The sequence below is a fragment of the Mytilus trossulus genome, unplaced genomic scaffold (assembly GCF_036588685.1).
Source record: "Mytilus trossulus isolate FHL-02 unplaced genomic scaffold, PNRI_Mtr1.1.1.hap1 h1tg000244l__unscaffolded, whole genome shotgun sequence".
Taxonomy (NCBI): domain Eukaryota; kingdom Metazoa; phylum Mollusca; class Bivalvia; order Mytilida; family Mytilidae; genus Mytilus; species Mytilus trossulus.
In genome coordinates this window covers 2559867-2578137 of record NW_026963317.1, presented here as the reverse complement: position 1 = coordinate 2578137, position 18271 = coordinate 2559867, and the positions used below count along the sequence as shown (strand labels likewise).

The 18271-nt window shown below is 32.6% G+C and overlaps 2 protein-coding genes across 3 annotated transcripts in view; both read left to right on the top strand.

The window, feature by feature from the left end:
- Positions 1-278: 278 nt before the first annotated feature.
- LOC134701444 (fermitin family homolog 2-like) overlaps positions 279-18271 on the top strand; it is a 36322-nt gene continuing 18329 nt past the window's right edge. The window contains exons 1-5 of one of the 2 annotated variants that reach the window (XM_063562602.1): positions 279-461; positions 655-911; positions 5913-6146; positions 7564-7778; positions 8113-8345. In XM_063562602.1, coding sequence (XP_063418672.1) covers positions 788-911; positions 5913-6146; positions 7564-7778; positions 8113-8345 — 806 coding nt within the window. In that variant the 5' untranslated portion in view covers positions 279-461; positions 655-787. Of the gene's footprint in view, positions 912-5912; positions 6147-7563; positions 7779-8112; positions 8346-18271 lie in introns of both variants that reach the window. The other variant, XM_063562601.1, reaches the window with a different exon arrangement.
- LOC134701443 (uncharacterized) lies at positions 11360-18155 on the top strand. The gene is made up of 10 exons (XM_063562600.1): positions 11360-12016; positions 12604-12732; positions 12953-13109; positions 13382-13655; positions 14057-14585; positions 14884-15070; positions 15324-15581; positions 16010-16181; positions 16476-16624; positions 16871-18155. Exons 1-10 carry the CDS (start codon positions 11447-11449, stop codon positions 17101-17103), a joined length of 2658 nt encoding a protein of 885 aa, XP_063418670.1. The 5' UTR covers positions 11360-11446; the 3' UTR covers positions 17104-18155.

The following is an 18271-nucleotide window of genomic DNA, read 5'->3' as shown; positions in this document are numbered from 1 at the left end:
AAAACAAAATAACTTTTGATTGGACAACTGCCGCAATGGAATGTTGGGCTATCCCAGTAAATAAAGCTTCTATTCTAATTACCAATGTCTAGTTTAACTTTATCTGAGTTATTATTCTATTTCGGAATATGGTTTCAATTAAACTTCTAAGGTAAATATAAACAACGATTTGATAGATTTTTGGGAAAGAAAATTAAATGGAAATAGAAAATCTGGGACACCCCAAGTGCAGATAAAAATATCATCCAATCAGATCCAATCTTACAAAAAAGTTTCATGTACATGGTAAGTGCGCTCCAAATAGGGAAGTTGATAAAGTTTGAGTCATAAACTGCGAAATGAATTACGAACATTGTATTGTTTACTTTTAACTTTGGACTTGCTTGAGTGCTTTTTATATCATCATTATCTGGAATAACAACCGGAAATCAAATCAACTTTTGTCAAGTACAAATGTAATGGTGAGTAGACAACACAATCAGTTCTTTAGTAATAAAGTACGGGATCGGCCATTGCCAGAAGTTTGACCTATAAAAAGTAGTAATACAATCGCTCTATGTGTGCTGTTGAAATATTTATCTGATTTCTCACATATAAGATATAGTTTCGTTTTTAATTGGAAATCGATATACTTTCGTTTTTATATTGGAACAGATGGGTAGCTGAAAATCAAAGAAAAAGCCACTGTGGATTATGTAGTAAAAAGTTTATACACATCCGTTTTGACCCAGCCTAAAATATTTCCGGATTAGTGTGATTTATTTCTATATTCAAAACCATCAACAAAATGGCTATGGATGGTTCTTGGGAATTAAATATAAATGTGACTGACTTGGCTGTAGAACGGACCCTGAGGGTGACTGGTGACCTTCACATGGGAGGTGTTATGGTGAAGTTAGTTGAAGCTTTAGGTAAGTTTGGGTACCAGTTGTAAAATACACACATGGTACACGTTAAAGTAGTTACAATTTTATACATATAAATGTTCATGAAAAGAATGTAGCTCTTGTACCAGTCCACTAGAGAGGGGGATAGGACCTTAATCAGGACTCCGGGTTCAGGTGTTTTTAAGCCCTGGATTTCTGGTTCAGGACCCCTCCTACCCCCTTTCCACTAGAGTTATTTTCTATCTTTATACATATGTACATGTCAGGTTGAGTGGGGGTTTTGGGTGGGATGCCAGTTACTTAAGGGGACCCACACGGCCCTGTACAAATGTATGGCTATATTTACCTTACATGCACTGTAGATCTAACCCAAACACTACCCTTTAACATAATCAAGAGTTAATCAAACCGTAATGATATAAACTTAAACAAAACCCAATATAGTTAACATGGTAAAGGGTCTCCTGACGTAAATGAAAGCAGGAGCGGGATACTCCATGTGTGAGATTAATTGTAAAATGTTATGGTAAGCATATCTATCTTTGATTCTTATCAAATCTCAAAGTACATGTACATTGTAGATGTGATATAAGTTAAAAAGGTGTCAGGATTAAGACAAACCTGTCCTTCTAATGTACAAAAACTGTAGTTTTACATATGTATTTGTTTTTAGAGTCAAAGCTTACATGTTAACAATACATGTACATGTATAATTCATGTACAATGTATATATTTACTATAAAAAAGAAGATGTGGTATACATGTATATGATTGTCAAAAAATGGTCAATTAGACAACTATCCACAAAAGACCAAAATAACACAAACATTAACAAATATAGGTCACTGTACAGCCTTCAACAATGAGCAAAGCCCATACAACATAGTCAGCTATAAAAAGCCCTAATAAGACAAGTTTTCGTGTTTTCATACATTACATGTATTACATTTACAAATTCTGAATGGAGGAAGGGTAAATTTTTGACACAATTCTAGAATAAGGGAAAAGAGGGGGGATATGACCTTTATCGGGACTCCAGGATCGGGTGTTTTTAAGCTCGGGACTTCAGGATCCGGAAATTCTTTTTTAAACCCCGGATTTCAAGATCAGGACCCATCCTATCCCCCCTTGGAAAAGGATTCTAATATATAAAAGAGTCAAAAATACCTCAAACATAACCATGATAACCATAGCAAGCTTTAAGGCAGTAGATAAGAAATGCATGCATGGAAAGTTTGATGCAGGAAGCAAAACAGAAAAATAAAAAATATGAACAGAAGCTTTGCCTTGTATCTCTTCCTGCAGGAAGTTTCTAATTTGAATTTGGTTTGAACTTATCTATAAAATATTGTCAATTGATATACATGTAAATAGATATATAAATTAAAATCTATTAATTTCAATGTATACTTTGTACAAAATGTGTATATCATCATACATTGATTACAAATTTACAATGTAGCATTTTATGTTATCTCTATTTTTCTCATCTTTTTTACTTGACAATTATTTGGCTTTATATATGTACAACACTGCCTAAATTAAATAGAATATATAGCTTTACCAAAATTGTCAATAACGAAATTCGACTGTCAAATTTGTTTTTTTGCATAAACAAATGTACCCAAAAAAGTAGGTACTAGAAATTTCTACATGCGTTATATACATGTATAAATGTACATAAAAAATGTATATTGTTTCATTAAATTTGTTTAATTTCCTGATAAATATATGGTGCCCAGCATTCAATGTTTAATGATATGTTATTCTAAAAATTTTACATCATTTAAAGGTCATTGTACAGGACCTAATAGTATGGATAAATTTTAATTGCTAATTTCAAGCTGATAATTAGCCCAATCATGAGATATATACAAGATAGTGTTATCAACCAAATACGCAATGATAGTGGGATATTTAGTTTACAATAACTCAGTGACCCATTAAATGACGCCCATTAGATAAACTATTTATAAAGGATATGGAATTTGGTAGTTACCTATCTTGGCCTATTTATGTGTAATGGACCAAGAAGTTTAAACAAATAGAAATGTTTAGTTATGATTTATAGGTCAAATAATAGACATTATATTCTTGTATGTCTATTATTTGAGTTGAACTTCCAACGTTCTTATGATTTAATGAGGTGAACAAATATTTCACGATTTATTTTTTTTTAATGTTGGATGTTTAATGTTGGATGTACAGGCACAATGATGTACGAAACTCAAGTTCAAAACTTAATTTATAGAATAAGTGTTATGCAGCTTATAAATGCTCAAGCATAAAAACATGTAATTGTAAAACGTAATATTAATATGCACAAATGCATTTCAGAAATATTTGTATACTAGTTAAAATTCTAAATGCATTAGAGGCATTAACATAAATGCATATTAATATTTTTAAATGCATTTGTGTACAATGGATGCTCTTGGTACATTTGTTTATTTTAAGTACCAGTTTCTTTGATGTATTTGCTTGTAGGATAATGCAGTACATTTTGTAACTTCCTTCAATATCACCTCAGAATGTTATTCTTTATTGGTGTCCACCTTATTTGTTTATTGTTTATAAAATCAGGCCAACTTGTTTTAATTGCTTCACATTTTGTCATGTCTGTCCCTTTATTAACTTACTTTATGATATGAGGTTGCTCATGATTGAAGGTTCCTTGTACATGTACATCATTTAGGCTAGGGTTTTTAGAGACACATGTTTTCCATATGACTTTTAAGTCTTGAAAAAGTTTAGAGGCAGAAAAGGATGAAATTTGACTCTGAACATTCTGATTTTTATATTGTTTATCTTTATGATCAATTTTAGGATATGATAGAAATGTTTTACAAAGAATCCAATCAAACATAGTATAAGTACTGATTTTTGCGATTAAAAATCAATTTCATTCATATCAAATTCTATTGATTAGATTAATAGCAAGCATTTGATATGATCTAATTTCCTCCGACAATCAATTACACAGCTTAACATTGTTTTCTATTCATCTATTCCTGTACTTAAAACGATAATTCATTATTGACCATTGATTCCTGCTAGATAACCAGACAAAAAGTACATGTATTATTTCAATGGCAATGGCATTTATAAGTTTCATTTGCCAAATGTCCTTGAAATTTAAAATATGGATATTTGAAAATGTATAACAATATATTGCTTCATAACTTTTGCAAATGCCAGATCTCCAAAACCATCAACCTTTTATTTATTCTGCAAAAATATTGTAGTGGGATATTTTTTAGTTGGTAATAACAAGTTCGATGAATTTTGGGCCATTGCAAGAAGATAAACAGTACACTTTCCGCAGGCTTCCAATGTAGGAGTAAATTATAGGTCATTATGTAAAGATTACATAGCCGTTAAGGCAGGATTTCAAGCAAAGATTTTTTTCAGTGGATCTGCCATTTCAAAGAACTGATGATTACTGAATGCGTCAACAATCATGAATGTACAAACAAATGCTGTCATATATACATGTTACTGTATGTGCTCATACATGTAGGTCATAAATTACAGTAGCAGTCATGGGTTAATTTTTGAGAATCTTGTTTGCTTATTCAATATTTCAACAGAATTAAAATTAGAATTTGGGCGATCATCGATTGGCCACTCATCACGATTCATTTGTAGGTGGGTGTGGAAATACCAAAATCCACAAAATGTACAGGTATTCGATTCTACATTTGTAGTTCAAAAGATGTTTTAAAATATTGGTTATAGAATTTTGGCCTCAATATTGTAACCTTATTATGTCAACATAGCGGGGGAGGATGAATGTTATACAAAGATTATTTCAGATTATCAGATCTCCCTTATCACAACATTATCAACAGGAAGGACTGCTGTGTTGTCTGTTTTAAGATTTATAGTCAACAGTTTGTAATCTGCAAATCAATATTTTAAGAACCTCTCTTGTGAAGAGGAGCAAAAGATTATTAAAAATGATGGGCATTTATAGAACATCTCTAATAAAGAGGAGCAAAAGATTACTTCAGATCTAGAAATAAAGCTATCAGTATTATCATTATTCTGAATGAGTTCATCTCCTGATGTTATCACTGTCTTTAGTGTGTTTGTGTTGATGATATTCTAAATGTGGTTATAAAGTACTTATAATAATGCATGTTGTCCAAGAATGGCTTTCATCTTCAAAGGAGACTTGGTCTCTGTAAGATAGTTATAGTTGTGTGATAAGCAGCAAACATACCACATCTGCAATCTCATTTAAATTTTCAATTCACAAATTCGCATGATAGTATTTTCATGTACAATGAATAATGAATGTATATTAACCCCCCCCAAAAGTAAAGGACATGAAAGGGATTTATAAAATATGTAGTCGGACATAGTAAACCTCATGACACTGTCCTGTGAAAAATGAACATCTTTTAAAAACAACTAATATTCTATTATAAAAGTTTAGTAAATTGTGTGCACATATTACATGTAATAAAAGGACATGAAACTTGTCTGATTTGAAAGATAGTATGTTCATATTTGTTTGAATTTATAGATATACATGTGCACTGGAATCTTGTTTTGGTGTCTTCGAATAAGCTCATACAGGTGTCAAAGACATGATTCATTCATTATTGCAGCCTGCGTTAGATTATAGTTGCATTTGAATTATGTAAAATTGTTTTGAATGTTCTCTTACATGTAGTTGATGAGCTAATGTGCTGCAATTTGAAGTTTTGTGTTTGTTGATAAAGATATTAGATAAAAAGTTGTTTGCAAACAGCAACTACACTATCATGACTGTAGCAATGTAGATGTTGGTTTTATTTTGGTAAATTAACATCAATAAACTGACTGCTCATGAAATATCTGGAAGAGTCACAATCAAAGCCAAAGTAGAGTGTACTGTTCCGTATTTATGTGCAAACCATAGTTATAATTTAATTTTCATTAAGTTGTAGATAAGGTAGTATGCTATTAGATTCCAAAGTGTGTATATATGTAATTGTTCAAATGAATTTTGAATATTTATCAAATTTTATTTTACAGATATTGCTATGGACTGGTCAGATCATGCCCTCTGGTGGCCAGATAAAAATGTGTGGTTATCAAGACCTAGAACCACATTAGATCAATACGGAGTAGGGGCTGATGCACGCCTTTTATTCACACCTATGCACAAAGTACTGAAAGTACAAATCCCAGATTTACAAATCCTCGAGCTGAGAATGGACTTTTCATGTAAAGTTTTCTCCGCTGTGGTTCAGCTCTGTAAAGAATTAGGTAATTATCGTTTATCGTACAGTATGATAATGGATTACTATGATCACCCGCCAAAAATAATAATTGCTTCATACTTCCGAATAGTTCTGACATAGTTGAAGTGTATTAAAAACAAACATTGGCTTTTACCAGTTAATATTAAGATGGAGACTGGGTTGATAGCTAATTAATCTCATTCCACACTTACTGTACCTATACTTATTTATGTAGAATCAAAATGCATAGATGAGGATTCACACATTTGATTCTGAAAAAAAACACAAAAAATTGTTGGTGTCAGATATTGAGTAATCTATTGAAACATTGATTTCTGGTTATGATCAGTGATAGATGGAAGAGGGGGTGAAATGGGTGTACTCTTTTAATAAAAAACAAAACATTTTGGCATCAGATCATCAAATAATGCTGTCTGATGTTGAGTAAAATATATTTAAAAGTAGTTCCTGTCAATTTAGACATGACAGAGAGCATATACATCCCTTGGTTAGAAAAAAACAAAATATTTTGGCGTAAAAAAAAAAGGAAAAACACAAAAATACTGAAGTCCGAGGAAAATTCAAAAAGGAAAATCCAAAATCAAAAGGCAAAATCAAAAGTCCAAACATCAACCGAATGGATAACAACTGTCATATTCCTGATATATCAAATTATCTTGATGCTTTTTTATACAATTACAGACAATTAAGCCTACGTATACTCTTCCATCAATCAAACTAGGGATATCCTCTCAGTGGAAATAGTCTGATTTTGAAAAATTGAACCATGTCATGTTAAATAAAAATAAGCAAGAGATTTTTCATAACAAACCAGTTTATTCTATAGATAATTGGCACAATGAGTGATGAATAATGTTAACTGATTCACTTTGTTTGTAATGTTGCCATACTTTCTGAAATTATGCTCCATGCTAAAAATACAATCATCAAGATGTCATGATTTCAAAGAATCTCATGCAACGATGTTAAAGATATCAAGTCTTCATTAGAATCTTTATATACTGCTTAGTCACTGCTTACTAAACTGGGAGAGGCGTGAGACTTGTTTTATATCATACTTATTTTGAAGAGTTCATATGTACTTTGTACCATTTAAAAAGAAATTTACAAATTAGATTTCCAGGTTATTGCCCTCTTTCAACAAAAAATATAATCATAGAAGAAGATTTTTTTTATACTATGTTTGAGATTGGGGTAGAATTTCACTATAATATCAAAAATTTACAAGACTTATACATGAAACTATAGGGAAAACTGGATTGTGATGACTTTGTAATCATGGTTATGGTAATTTTATTTAGAAATTGTTGAGGGAAATATTGCATTATTTTTATTTTGTTTGGTTTTCACGTATTTGCATCCAAATATGATCATCTCTGCTAATACAACAAACCACATAACATCTATTATTAAAATTTCAGGTATAAGACATTCAGAAGAAATGTCTGTAATGAAATATATGGATAAAGATGATTTAAAAAAGAATATTAAGGAGAATTTAAACCATAAGAAAAAGAAACAGGGATCGACAGAAAACCTGGGTGTAAATGGCAATGGAGTACAGTATCATTCTCCCTCTGGGAGTATGGAAAGACTGAGTCCATTCAGTAGAAGTCCTGCGGGACCCTCACCTACAGTAAGTACATTCTTCTCAGGGACTAATATGATGAACCACATGTTGATTAAATAATGAATAATCAACAGGTCAGGAAATGGTTAACTGAGTAAGATTTATTTAGATGGAAAGTTTTTAAATGTAGTAAATATTCTCAACCAGTGATATTTCATCATAATTGAAATATTACAGTTTTATGCATAATTCTGGTAATCATATTCTTTGAAAGTTCAGGAAGATGCCATTTAAGGTCAATAGCTGTCTATAAATATATATGTTATTGTTACTGCATACTTATACAGGGAGATGCCATTTGAGGTCAGCAACTTATATATGTAATTCTTTTCCCTTTCAGAATACTATAGGAAGAACACCGGGATATAATGCTAATTATACTGCTAATTCAGTTTCACCTTACAATACATTAAATGCAAATGGAACATTATCCCCAGGATCTATGTACAGTTTATCATTTGAAAGTGTCATGGAAAATGCCCTGGCAAATAGTCCACAGATCAGTGTCAAGGACGCTGCACAGTACTTACAAAAACCAAAAAATCTGATCGAAAAAGCAAGACAAAACTATGCGTAAGTAATCTTATTTGAAGGAGAATTATTTTTTCGAAGAGCCATGTAGAAAATATGTTGTATAGGTATAGCAGAGTTCACTTGGTTCATTGTTTTTGTTGGAATACCAGTATCATAGATTTCGTAGATAAACATGAACCACAAAATTGAATGATCAACAAAGTTCAATTCTTGTATAGGCTTGATCTATGATCTAAGCAAAACCACAAATTCATATCCATGAAAATACAATGTTTCTTCAATGCTTAAAAAGTGGTATCCATGAAAAAACACAGCAAAAAAAAACATCAAAATCAAATTTCTGCAAAAATAAACTTTATCCTCAATCAATGAGTATTGGCCATGGTACCCTGGAAAATAAATCAAGCTTGAGTACATGTACCTGCTCAATTACTATATGTTGATATATTTTTGTGAAAAATTGGTAAAGTCCTTTCTAAACTCTGTTTATGCACAGACATATTGTGTCTGTTTCTAGCAAAGGGCTAATAAGTCTATTGGAATTTGAGGTAGATTTAGGAGGTTTTACATCTGAGTCATTGTTATATAACCCTTTATTGGCCACTTTATTCTGCTTCTTGGCAAATTTTGATTCCTGAATGTCAGTTGAAATTGGAAGAATTGCCAAAACATAGATTTATATGCTGTGTGATGCACTTCTAAAATGTGCCATTTCACTACTTAAAGTGGTGAACCCCATTTGGGAGATGATAAGCCAGTGTATTACGTAAACATGTATCTAATTAGGTAAATACAGGTAATAAACAGTCAGGTAATAGTTTATGGTATGTCTAATTACCAGATAAATGAATTTAACTTGGTTTTACTGCATGATATAACAAATTAATCGAAAGTTACACAGGAAATCTAAAAGACTTGTAAATGTGCTTGTTAAATAAAACTTTATAGAATTTCTCTCTGTGTGGTAGACTGCCTGAGAATGCAAATTGACAAATGTTGGTCAATATAAGCCTAAAGCTAATAATTCAATGCTATCTAAATGATTTCCATGCATTACATAATTCAAAAAAATGGTGCTCTGTGTACATGATGTACCTTAGTACATGTATTGCAAATGAAGAAGTCAAAGGTTCCAAAACATTGCGGTGAGCTTCTTAAAATTTACACCCCTGAGACAACTTATTACAAATTTCTGAAATAGTCATATACCTGTCAGTAATGTAGTTCTATTATTGAAATTTTTGCCTAAATGTTATTTTTGCAAACACATGTTTGGTACATGCATATGGAACATTTGTGGTTGACAAAATGAGCCTTTTAGGTATCGTAAAGTGTGTCAGAAATTTGTTCAGGCAATATATAGATGTACTTTTAATAGAGGTTTGTTATTGGCTGTTGCATGTGCACATTTACATGCATATTTCCAAGAATCAAGTTTTGTGTCAAAGAATAATGTTTTGTGATTGAATTCTCCAAAACTATCTATAAATAAATGGCATATAAATTCCTCAAATATTTACACTTATAACTTAAGTGGATGTAATATCTAGCTACCCACTCTCAAATCTTACCACAGATTTTGTGAAAAAGATTTATTAATTTTTCCAAGTAATTTGTCTAAAGAAAAAGACTGATTAATTGTTGTTGTTTGCTTTATGTCCAGTGTCAAATATTTCATGCATGTTTAGGACAAAACAAATTGAACAATTAATACAATAAGAAGGTTCTGCATTAGTTAAAGGATGCTGTGATAAAGATTGGGGGGAATTCTGACTGCCACCTGTTAAATGTGTTCTATGGACAGGGATAGAAGTCTTGCATTGTGACACCCTCTTCCCCCTATCTTTATGGACACATAAACAAGTTTTTGCAAGAGTTATTAAAGAGAGTTTAACACTATATTACACAAGGCTTCAGGTTTAACATTCCAATTCTGACCAGACATGACTGCACACTTCTACATCCAGCTGGTCAGTAAAAGATGATAATTACCATATTTCTATTCCCCAGTTATCTTGGTAGAAAGAAACAGAAATGGCATGGCCACTTCATTGGAAGAATATGGTTAACCCTTCTAAAAGTTTTGTCAACATTGTGCCAACTCCCAATGTGATTAGGTTGAAATGACATAATCTATTTGAGTAGTACGATACATTTTGTACTTATATCAATTTAGGTATGATTGTATTTCCTGAAAGCAATCAAAACATTTCTACATGTCTGATTACATGTTTTCTACGTAATTCTGTTTTTGTGTTCAAAAGCTGGAACTGTAATAGATAATGTTAGTGATTGTATATATACTGAAGGGAACTTATCTGATATGATTATGTAACCATATGTTTTGATAAGAAATTCTGACATTACTTAGCTATCTTAGTCTAGTTGAAGTAAATCATGTACTGGTTTATAAGACTTTATCTGACAAGTGTTCTAAAATATTTATTTCAATCCTTTGGGGATGAATATATTAAATTTCAAATTAAAATACAGGCGGAAAAATAATTTTGTAAATATGAGAAAATATTTTCTAAATGTCATCAGTTTCTCGTCAAACTTTACTTGTCATGGTTAACCATTAGTAAACCAGTCTAGACCTAATAGGAGGGGACATGATTTTCTACTTATAAACATTTTTTAAAAGTCACTTTTGAATAATTCTGGGTTAAAAAAGTATTGAAATGACTCAAAATTTTATATCAAGCATTTTTAAGTAGGAACTTCAAAGAATATATTTTAGTTGCCTTGAGAACAGGAAATTGTAGGACCAAACCCTGACTACTTGTTTTTAATTGCTTTTGCCAACACTGGTCATCTTATATAAATCCAGTTGTTAAAGAGCCACATCATTCAAAATTTCCAAAATTTTTATTTCTCATTTCCCTCATGATCCTTCATTTTTAAAACGATTGCAAAAAGTCCGAGGAGAAAATTTACAATAATAACAAAGTTATTACCACAGGTGAGTTTTCGTCGATTTAAATCACCTGGATAAATTTCTCTGTCGGTAAGTTCCGTAAGCTCTCGGCAAAAATACGTCACATCGAGAACAAATATATACTTCCGGTTATTGAAATCACTTTGTTTACACTGAATCTACGTACAAATACCGAATATATATAAGTTTTTGTATCATTATAATGCCGAGGGGAGACCGTGGTGGTAAAAGCAGTGGAAGTGGCACAAGATGTGTTGCTGCCAACTGTGGAAATACACATAAAGATGGATATTCTTTGCATACTTTTCCGAAGGATCCATCACTTTGCCGACAATGGGTTGACTTCGTGAAGGTAAAGAGGGCAGTTTGGTCAGGTCCAACAGAATATTCTGCCATATGTTCAGATCATTTTAACATGGACTGTTTCCCATTTCGTTTTCGGTTTGAGTTGGAACACTTGGGACGAAAACCGAAGAAAGTGCAGCTGAACTGTAATGCCATACCCTCAGTGCATGCCGCACCAGAACCATTGCCATTGGCAGTTACCCCTAAGTCAAAGAACAGTTCCAAGGAGAAACGGAAGGCATCTACTAGCAAATCAGTCACCTCCACATCAGCATCACCAACAGTGACAAATACAACACCAACAGCAACTAAGACTAGAGCAATGCCATTCCCACTAGAAATGTTGTCACCTTCTGAGGATGCAGTATGCCAAAGTTCTCCTCCAAAGAAAGTTCGTAGAGGATATGCAAAGAGAGAAACTGCAAGGGTAAGAATAGTCATCATGGTCATTGGTTTCATTACTCCATAGGTTTATTAAAATTGCAGTACCATTTTTATCATTAATGCATACATATATATGTATTCTAGCAGGGGTCAATGGGGTTGTGGCACTTCCCACATAGTATATATACATGTACAAGATAATAGGATGCCCTGCTTTGATAAGTCACATTCTCCAGCTGGAATTGACATATAAAAAATAAGAAGATATGGTATGATTGTCAAGATAACTCTCCACAAGAGACCAAAATACACTGAAATTAACAACTATAGGTCACTGTACAGCCTTCAACAATGAGCAAAGCCCATTCCACATAGTTAGCTATTAAAGGCCTTGAAGAGACAATGTAAAACAGTTCAAATGAACGACCTAATATGTGTACAATAAATCAATGTATTTAAAACAAGGCATACATGTTTAAAATCTAAATTATATAAAAAGGATAGGGTTCATCAAACACAGGCTGCCACAGTGTAACGTAAGTTACAATATAACAGTCTTACATTTTATGTATATTATCATTATTAATACTTGATGAAGATAGTAAATTTTTTGTGTTAATTTTTTTTTAGCTTATAGCTGAACATGTCCATAAAACAGCTGGAAATACTTCACCTGCAGCAGTAGTTGACAGCAGTAAGGGAGATGGTGTGGATGCACATGTAGTAGAGGAAACAACCGAATTATTGTGTGTTGAAGAGGTAAGCTATATTTTTCTTTGTACATATCACTTGAGAGGTTTAACCATTATATTGAGATGTTTACACATATATAATAAGAAACTTTCTAAATGTTACTCTTCCTTTTTTTTATACTAAATTATAAATTGTGATATATTTTATGTTTATTTTATGTAGTACAGAGGTACTTAAAATATGTAGAATTTGCAATGGTACTGTATTCTATTTTTTCTTTTTACAGGCTACAGAATTTGTTTTAGAAGAACATGGTCCAAGAACCAAGACGAAGGGCACACAGTATAATTGTAAACCAAAAAGAAGATCAATGTACTGTCAGACTAAGTTATCAACAAAAAAGAAACCAGTAAACACTGAAAGAAAAAATATGGTCAATAAAGGTAAAGATTAATTAATAAAATTTATATCTATATTTTTTTATAGTGTTTTTATGGCAAAGCTACAAATGTATGATAGAGGAGGGGCATTACTTTTTTTCTGTGTGTTTTTGTCTGTCCTGTTCTATATGAGGTTGAAATTTAGCCATTATCCATTTGAAGTGATCTTTCCAGATTTACAAAAAAAAGTATGTCAAATCAGGGTTTTGACCCGCATATATGGTTAATCTTTGTTCCTAAAGAAATATGACATTGTTTTTTTCTTAATAAAACAGGTACACAGACAGATTATATACAGAATGCTGAATATCTCATGTCTCATGCAAAACCACCCATGATAGATGACTTTTGTTGGGTAAGACCTGAACACATAGACCAAGAAATGGTAAAACCCCTACTTAAATCAAGGAAAAGGGTCTCCAACAGTAGTGATCATGAACCACTTTCATCCCCATTTAAAGACTCGGATGTACTTGATCCAACTTTTGAACCAAGTTCTTCAGATATGTCAGAAAATGAAGAGGACATGGAAAATGGTAATCATAGAAGGTATACATTTGTATTATTATTGTGAACTGATCATATTGCATATATTAATTAACATATATATTCAGTCTAGGTGGATTGAGTGGACTAGTTTTCAAATAACCAAAATATATACAGAAAAGAAAATACAACTGAAAATGGGAACACGCACACAAATTCTACATTTTAAGTTTTAGTTTATGATGAATTTGTTATCCCATCAACTTGAAAATAGAAACACAACTAAATTATGAAAAGATACTTCACAAATATATGCCAAATTAGGGTTTCCAACCTCATTTTCATGGATCACTGAACATATATAAAATGATAGTGTACTGTGGACACATTTATTTGTTTACATTTTTATTACAGGACAATTTGAGTGCTTCTAAATACTATTATTGTTCTCTTCTTTTTTTAAGGAACTTGCCAGCTGCTGAGATGACAAAATATATTGTTTTTGAGGCGAATTTGCTGGAACTATTTGATAGATGCAAAAAGTGTATGACACCTTGCAGAGGGAACATCAACTATGTGCATGGTTCACTGGTTAAAATATCTTATGTATGTCCTGCCTGTGAATTTTCTTTCAAATGGTTTAGCCAGCCTTTTGTCGGGGGAAAGCCAGCTGGGAATTTAAGCATGTCTTCTGCCATTCTCCTCTCTGGATCAATTCCTAGTAAAGTATTGAGGATGTACAACTTCATGAACATATCCTGTATCAGCATGAGTACCTACATGAGCCACCAGAAGTTCTTTATTTTCCCAGCAATTGGGCATGTTTGGTTTAATTACCAACAAGATTATGTTCATGATGTTATACAAAGTGGTAGAAGTGTTGTTCTTGGCGGTGATGGTAGATGTGACACTCCTGGCCATTGCGCTAAATATGGAAGTTACAACATGATTGATTTGGATGAGGGAATTGTTGCAGATATTCAATTAGTTCAGGTATATATTTACATTTTTATGCTTTGAAATTAGTCCTAAAAATATTATTCTGGAAATCAAATTAATAAATATAATTAATTATTATAAAAAAGTCTTGAATACTGATAAGCTGGACTGACAGATGAGATGGACAAACTGACAAACACTGACAAGGTGGACTGACATATGGACAGCTTCCCCTAAACTAAACTGAACATCACCATGCATGTATAATATAGAGCAGATTGTTTTTTCAGCAGGTCGAGAAGAATATTTTAGCTATCAGTATTTAAATTTTCAACTGTTATTATTTTCACAGAGTAATGAAGTTCCAAATAGCCATCATATGGAAAAGGCTGGATTAGAGAGAAGTATTGAGTTTTTCCGTCACCATAACATACCAATAAAGACCATAATAACAGATGGACACAAAATGATTGCCAAATGGATACGGGAACAGATGCCAGAAACAACACACCACTTGGATGTATGGCATGTTGCCAAAGGTTAGTTTTTTTGAAATGCTGTTAAATGAAGTACTTTTTACAGTACTTTACTATTATTGGCCTTACTAACAGGTATGGGCTTTGCTCATTGTTGAACGCTGTACGGAGACCTGTAGTTGTTAATGTCTGTGTCATTTTGGTATTTTGTGGATAGTTTTCTCATTGGCAATCATACCATATCTTTTTTTATTTTGTTTCTAACCAGTTAACGCATTATGTTAAGTTAAAATATAATATAATGGCTATTTTTCAGGTTTAAAGAAAAAGTTGGCCAAACTTTCGTTAGAAAAAGACTGCAAGGACCTTCAGCCATGGATAAAAAGTATTGTCAACCATCTTTACTGGACTGCTGCCTCTTCGACAGGACTGGACCAGGTTGTCATTGTTGCTAAGTGGTATTCCATTCTGAACCACATCATAAATGTACATGATGGGCATGGTGATGAATTTCCAGCATGTCAGCATGGGCCTTTAGAGGGCAGAGAAAGGCACAAGAAATGGCTTAAACCAGGTACTGATGATTCTTAATAACGATATGTAAAACTAAGGGCATTCAACACAAGAGCCTTGGCTCATGTTTGTTTTCATGACATTTTTATATGTAGTATGTCGCTATTCTCAGCTGTTTTTATGCCCCAGCCGTAGGGGAAGGACATTAAGTTTTGCCCTATTCTGTCTGTACACCCCAAAATTGGTTTCAGTTTTCAGTTTGCTTCATCAATTGTTATAAAACTCATACACAATTGCTTTTTACACCAAAACACAGATTAAATTTGAATTTTGGTGGGCCACTTTTACCTTCCTTAAGTTATGCCCCTTTAAAAATGACAAAAAAGTTATGTTTCCATTCTCTATTTTAGCTAAATGTTATGAAACATATGTCCCTGTAAGTGTAACAATAATTTACAACACCTCGGTCAATATTTAATTTAATTTCAGGAACAAAGGTGTATGAAAAGCTGCAGGGAATTGTGTGTCACTGGCAGATGAAAAAGAATATTGTCATGTTGTCACCAGGCAAACAGACATCAGCCTTGGAGGGTTACCATTCTGTCATAAACCATTTTGCACCCAAAATGATTGGCTTTTCCTACCATGGAATGCTTTGCAGGTAAAAAATTTGATAATGCTCCTCAGTGTACAGCATGGTACCGGTAATCTGTATGCACAAATTTAAATAATTTGCTAAAAAAGTTCATTGAAATTGTAGAAAGCCTTTTTGAGTTGTTGTACAATGTGACAAACTGAAACAGATGGACAATGGTATACCATAAAAAGTTCATGATAGCATATTAAATGAATTTGAGACTCAGTTTCTCTCTGTGCTTTTTATTTTCATAATTTTTTCAGTAATTTTTGGTATGAATCAACTAAACTAAATTTGTTTAATTTAAAATTTTAACAGGTTGTGGCTGGCAGCTCTTCACTTTAATGAGAACAGCCAAAGGGAACAAGCTGTAACAAAGGATGGCAGAGCACGGTACAAGATAGTCTATCCAAAGTTTAAGAAGGGGGATTACTCTGTCAAGAGAATTTTGGTAGACTGCACATATGGTAAGTGATTCAAGAAATACTGATCTTTGAATGCCAGTATGTCAAGTGTTGGTCATTAATGTCTGGATTCTTTGTGTTTTACATAGTATTACATACACCACCAGGATGTTAGACGAGTAGATGTATCTAAGTTACACCCCAAAGATATTATTATCAATGAAAAATTAAAGATTTCTATATTTCGAAGTTAAAATGCTGCAGGATAACAGACAAGTATTTTAATGATAAAACTTTTTATTCTTGTAGACTATGTACAAACAGTAATGACCACAGTGATGGGTCTTGGAAAGGTGTCACATATGAACGATCATGGTGTTAAACTGCTGGTAGATGTTCCTCCTCCTCTTTGTAGTGAATATGAGAGACCAGACAAAGAGATAGCAGTTCAAAATCTTATGAGCCGCTTCAACATTGGAGCAACTAGTCACTGTCAGCCTGATGGAAACCAGTGTAATTCTGGCCCTGGAATGTCCTCCTGATACGTAATACTGCACATGAAGGAATGACTACCCGTACCTCTTTCCCAAGGAATTGCCAGCACCATCTTACAAACTGCCTGTATGCAGTATATCTGCTGCGTCTGAAAACAGAATTTAAACTTTGACTTTGGGACAAATAAAAGATTAAGGACTTTAATTCAAATTATGTAACAATGTACTTAAATTTTTTTAATTTTTTCTTTTTTGTAATATGAATTAATTATGTGCACTACATGTATATCTTGACAGTTATAATAACCAACCATGTGTATGTCCAATTTCATAGGTCAAATGTCAAGGTAAATGTAATTGGGTTATAGTTGAGGACCCTATGACCTTTTGATAAATATTGCGCCAACACTTAAATATCTTAAGAAACATGATTTCTACATACAAGGTCAAAAGCATAGTTTATTGTTGAGATGATAAAAATTGTGTCAATTATTGACAGTGGTTGCTATAGAGATTGCTTACAACTCGTTGATGTCTAGTCTGGTCTCATTTAATCATGGTTGGCAAAATGTCTTTGTAACCCATAGAGAAATAAAGTGTACAATTCCCAACTTTAAATTAACTGCATGAAATTGGTTTGTTTGCTTTAGTATTATATTATTTTATAAATGCGGTAAATTGTTTAGACACATATTTTATAATTTGCAAAAAATTTACAATTTGATTAAGTTAAAAAGAAGTATTGAAGGCAATGAATTAGTGTATTACTCATTAGCTTGTTCTGGTCTTTCGCCATATTCCTGTCTGTACTGGAAGTATGCAACACCCAAAACATGAACATCAAGACAGACTGTTGAAAATCCTGGATGTTGTGTTATGCAGGAAATGTCTTCTTCATTTTTGACATCTAACACCCTCTGCACTTCATTGCAACAAATGCATTCTCTGGCTGTCGGCATCACCTCACAATTTCCACAAGAACACCTGAGGAAATACAAAATTTTATCTACACAAGGAAAATACAAAACATCCATGAACTGTGATAGTAAACAAAAAACTTATAAATTATTAAAGCCATGAATGAGACCCCCCCCCCCCCCCCCCCCTATTTCAAATTATATGACATATTAAAAGGCTATTTCATTTTTTTTCTGTGACGCCTTCATAGTTCAAATAGTAATGACGTCTTAAAAGGCTATTTATTTATTTTCCTGCG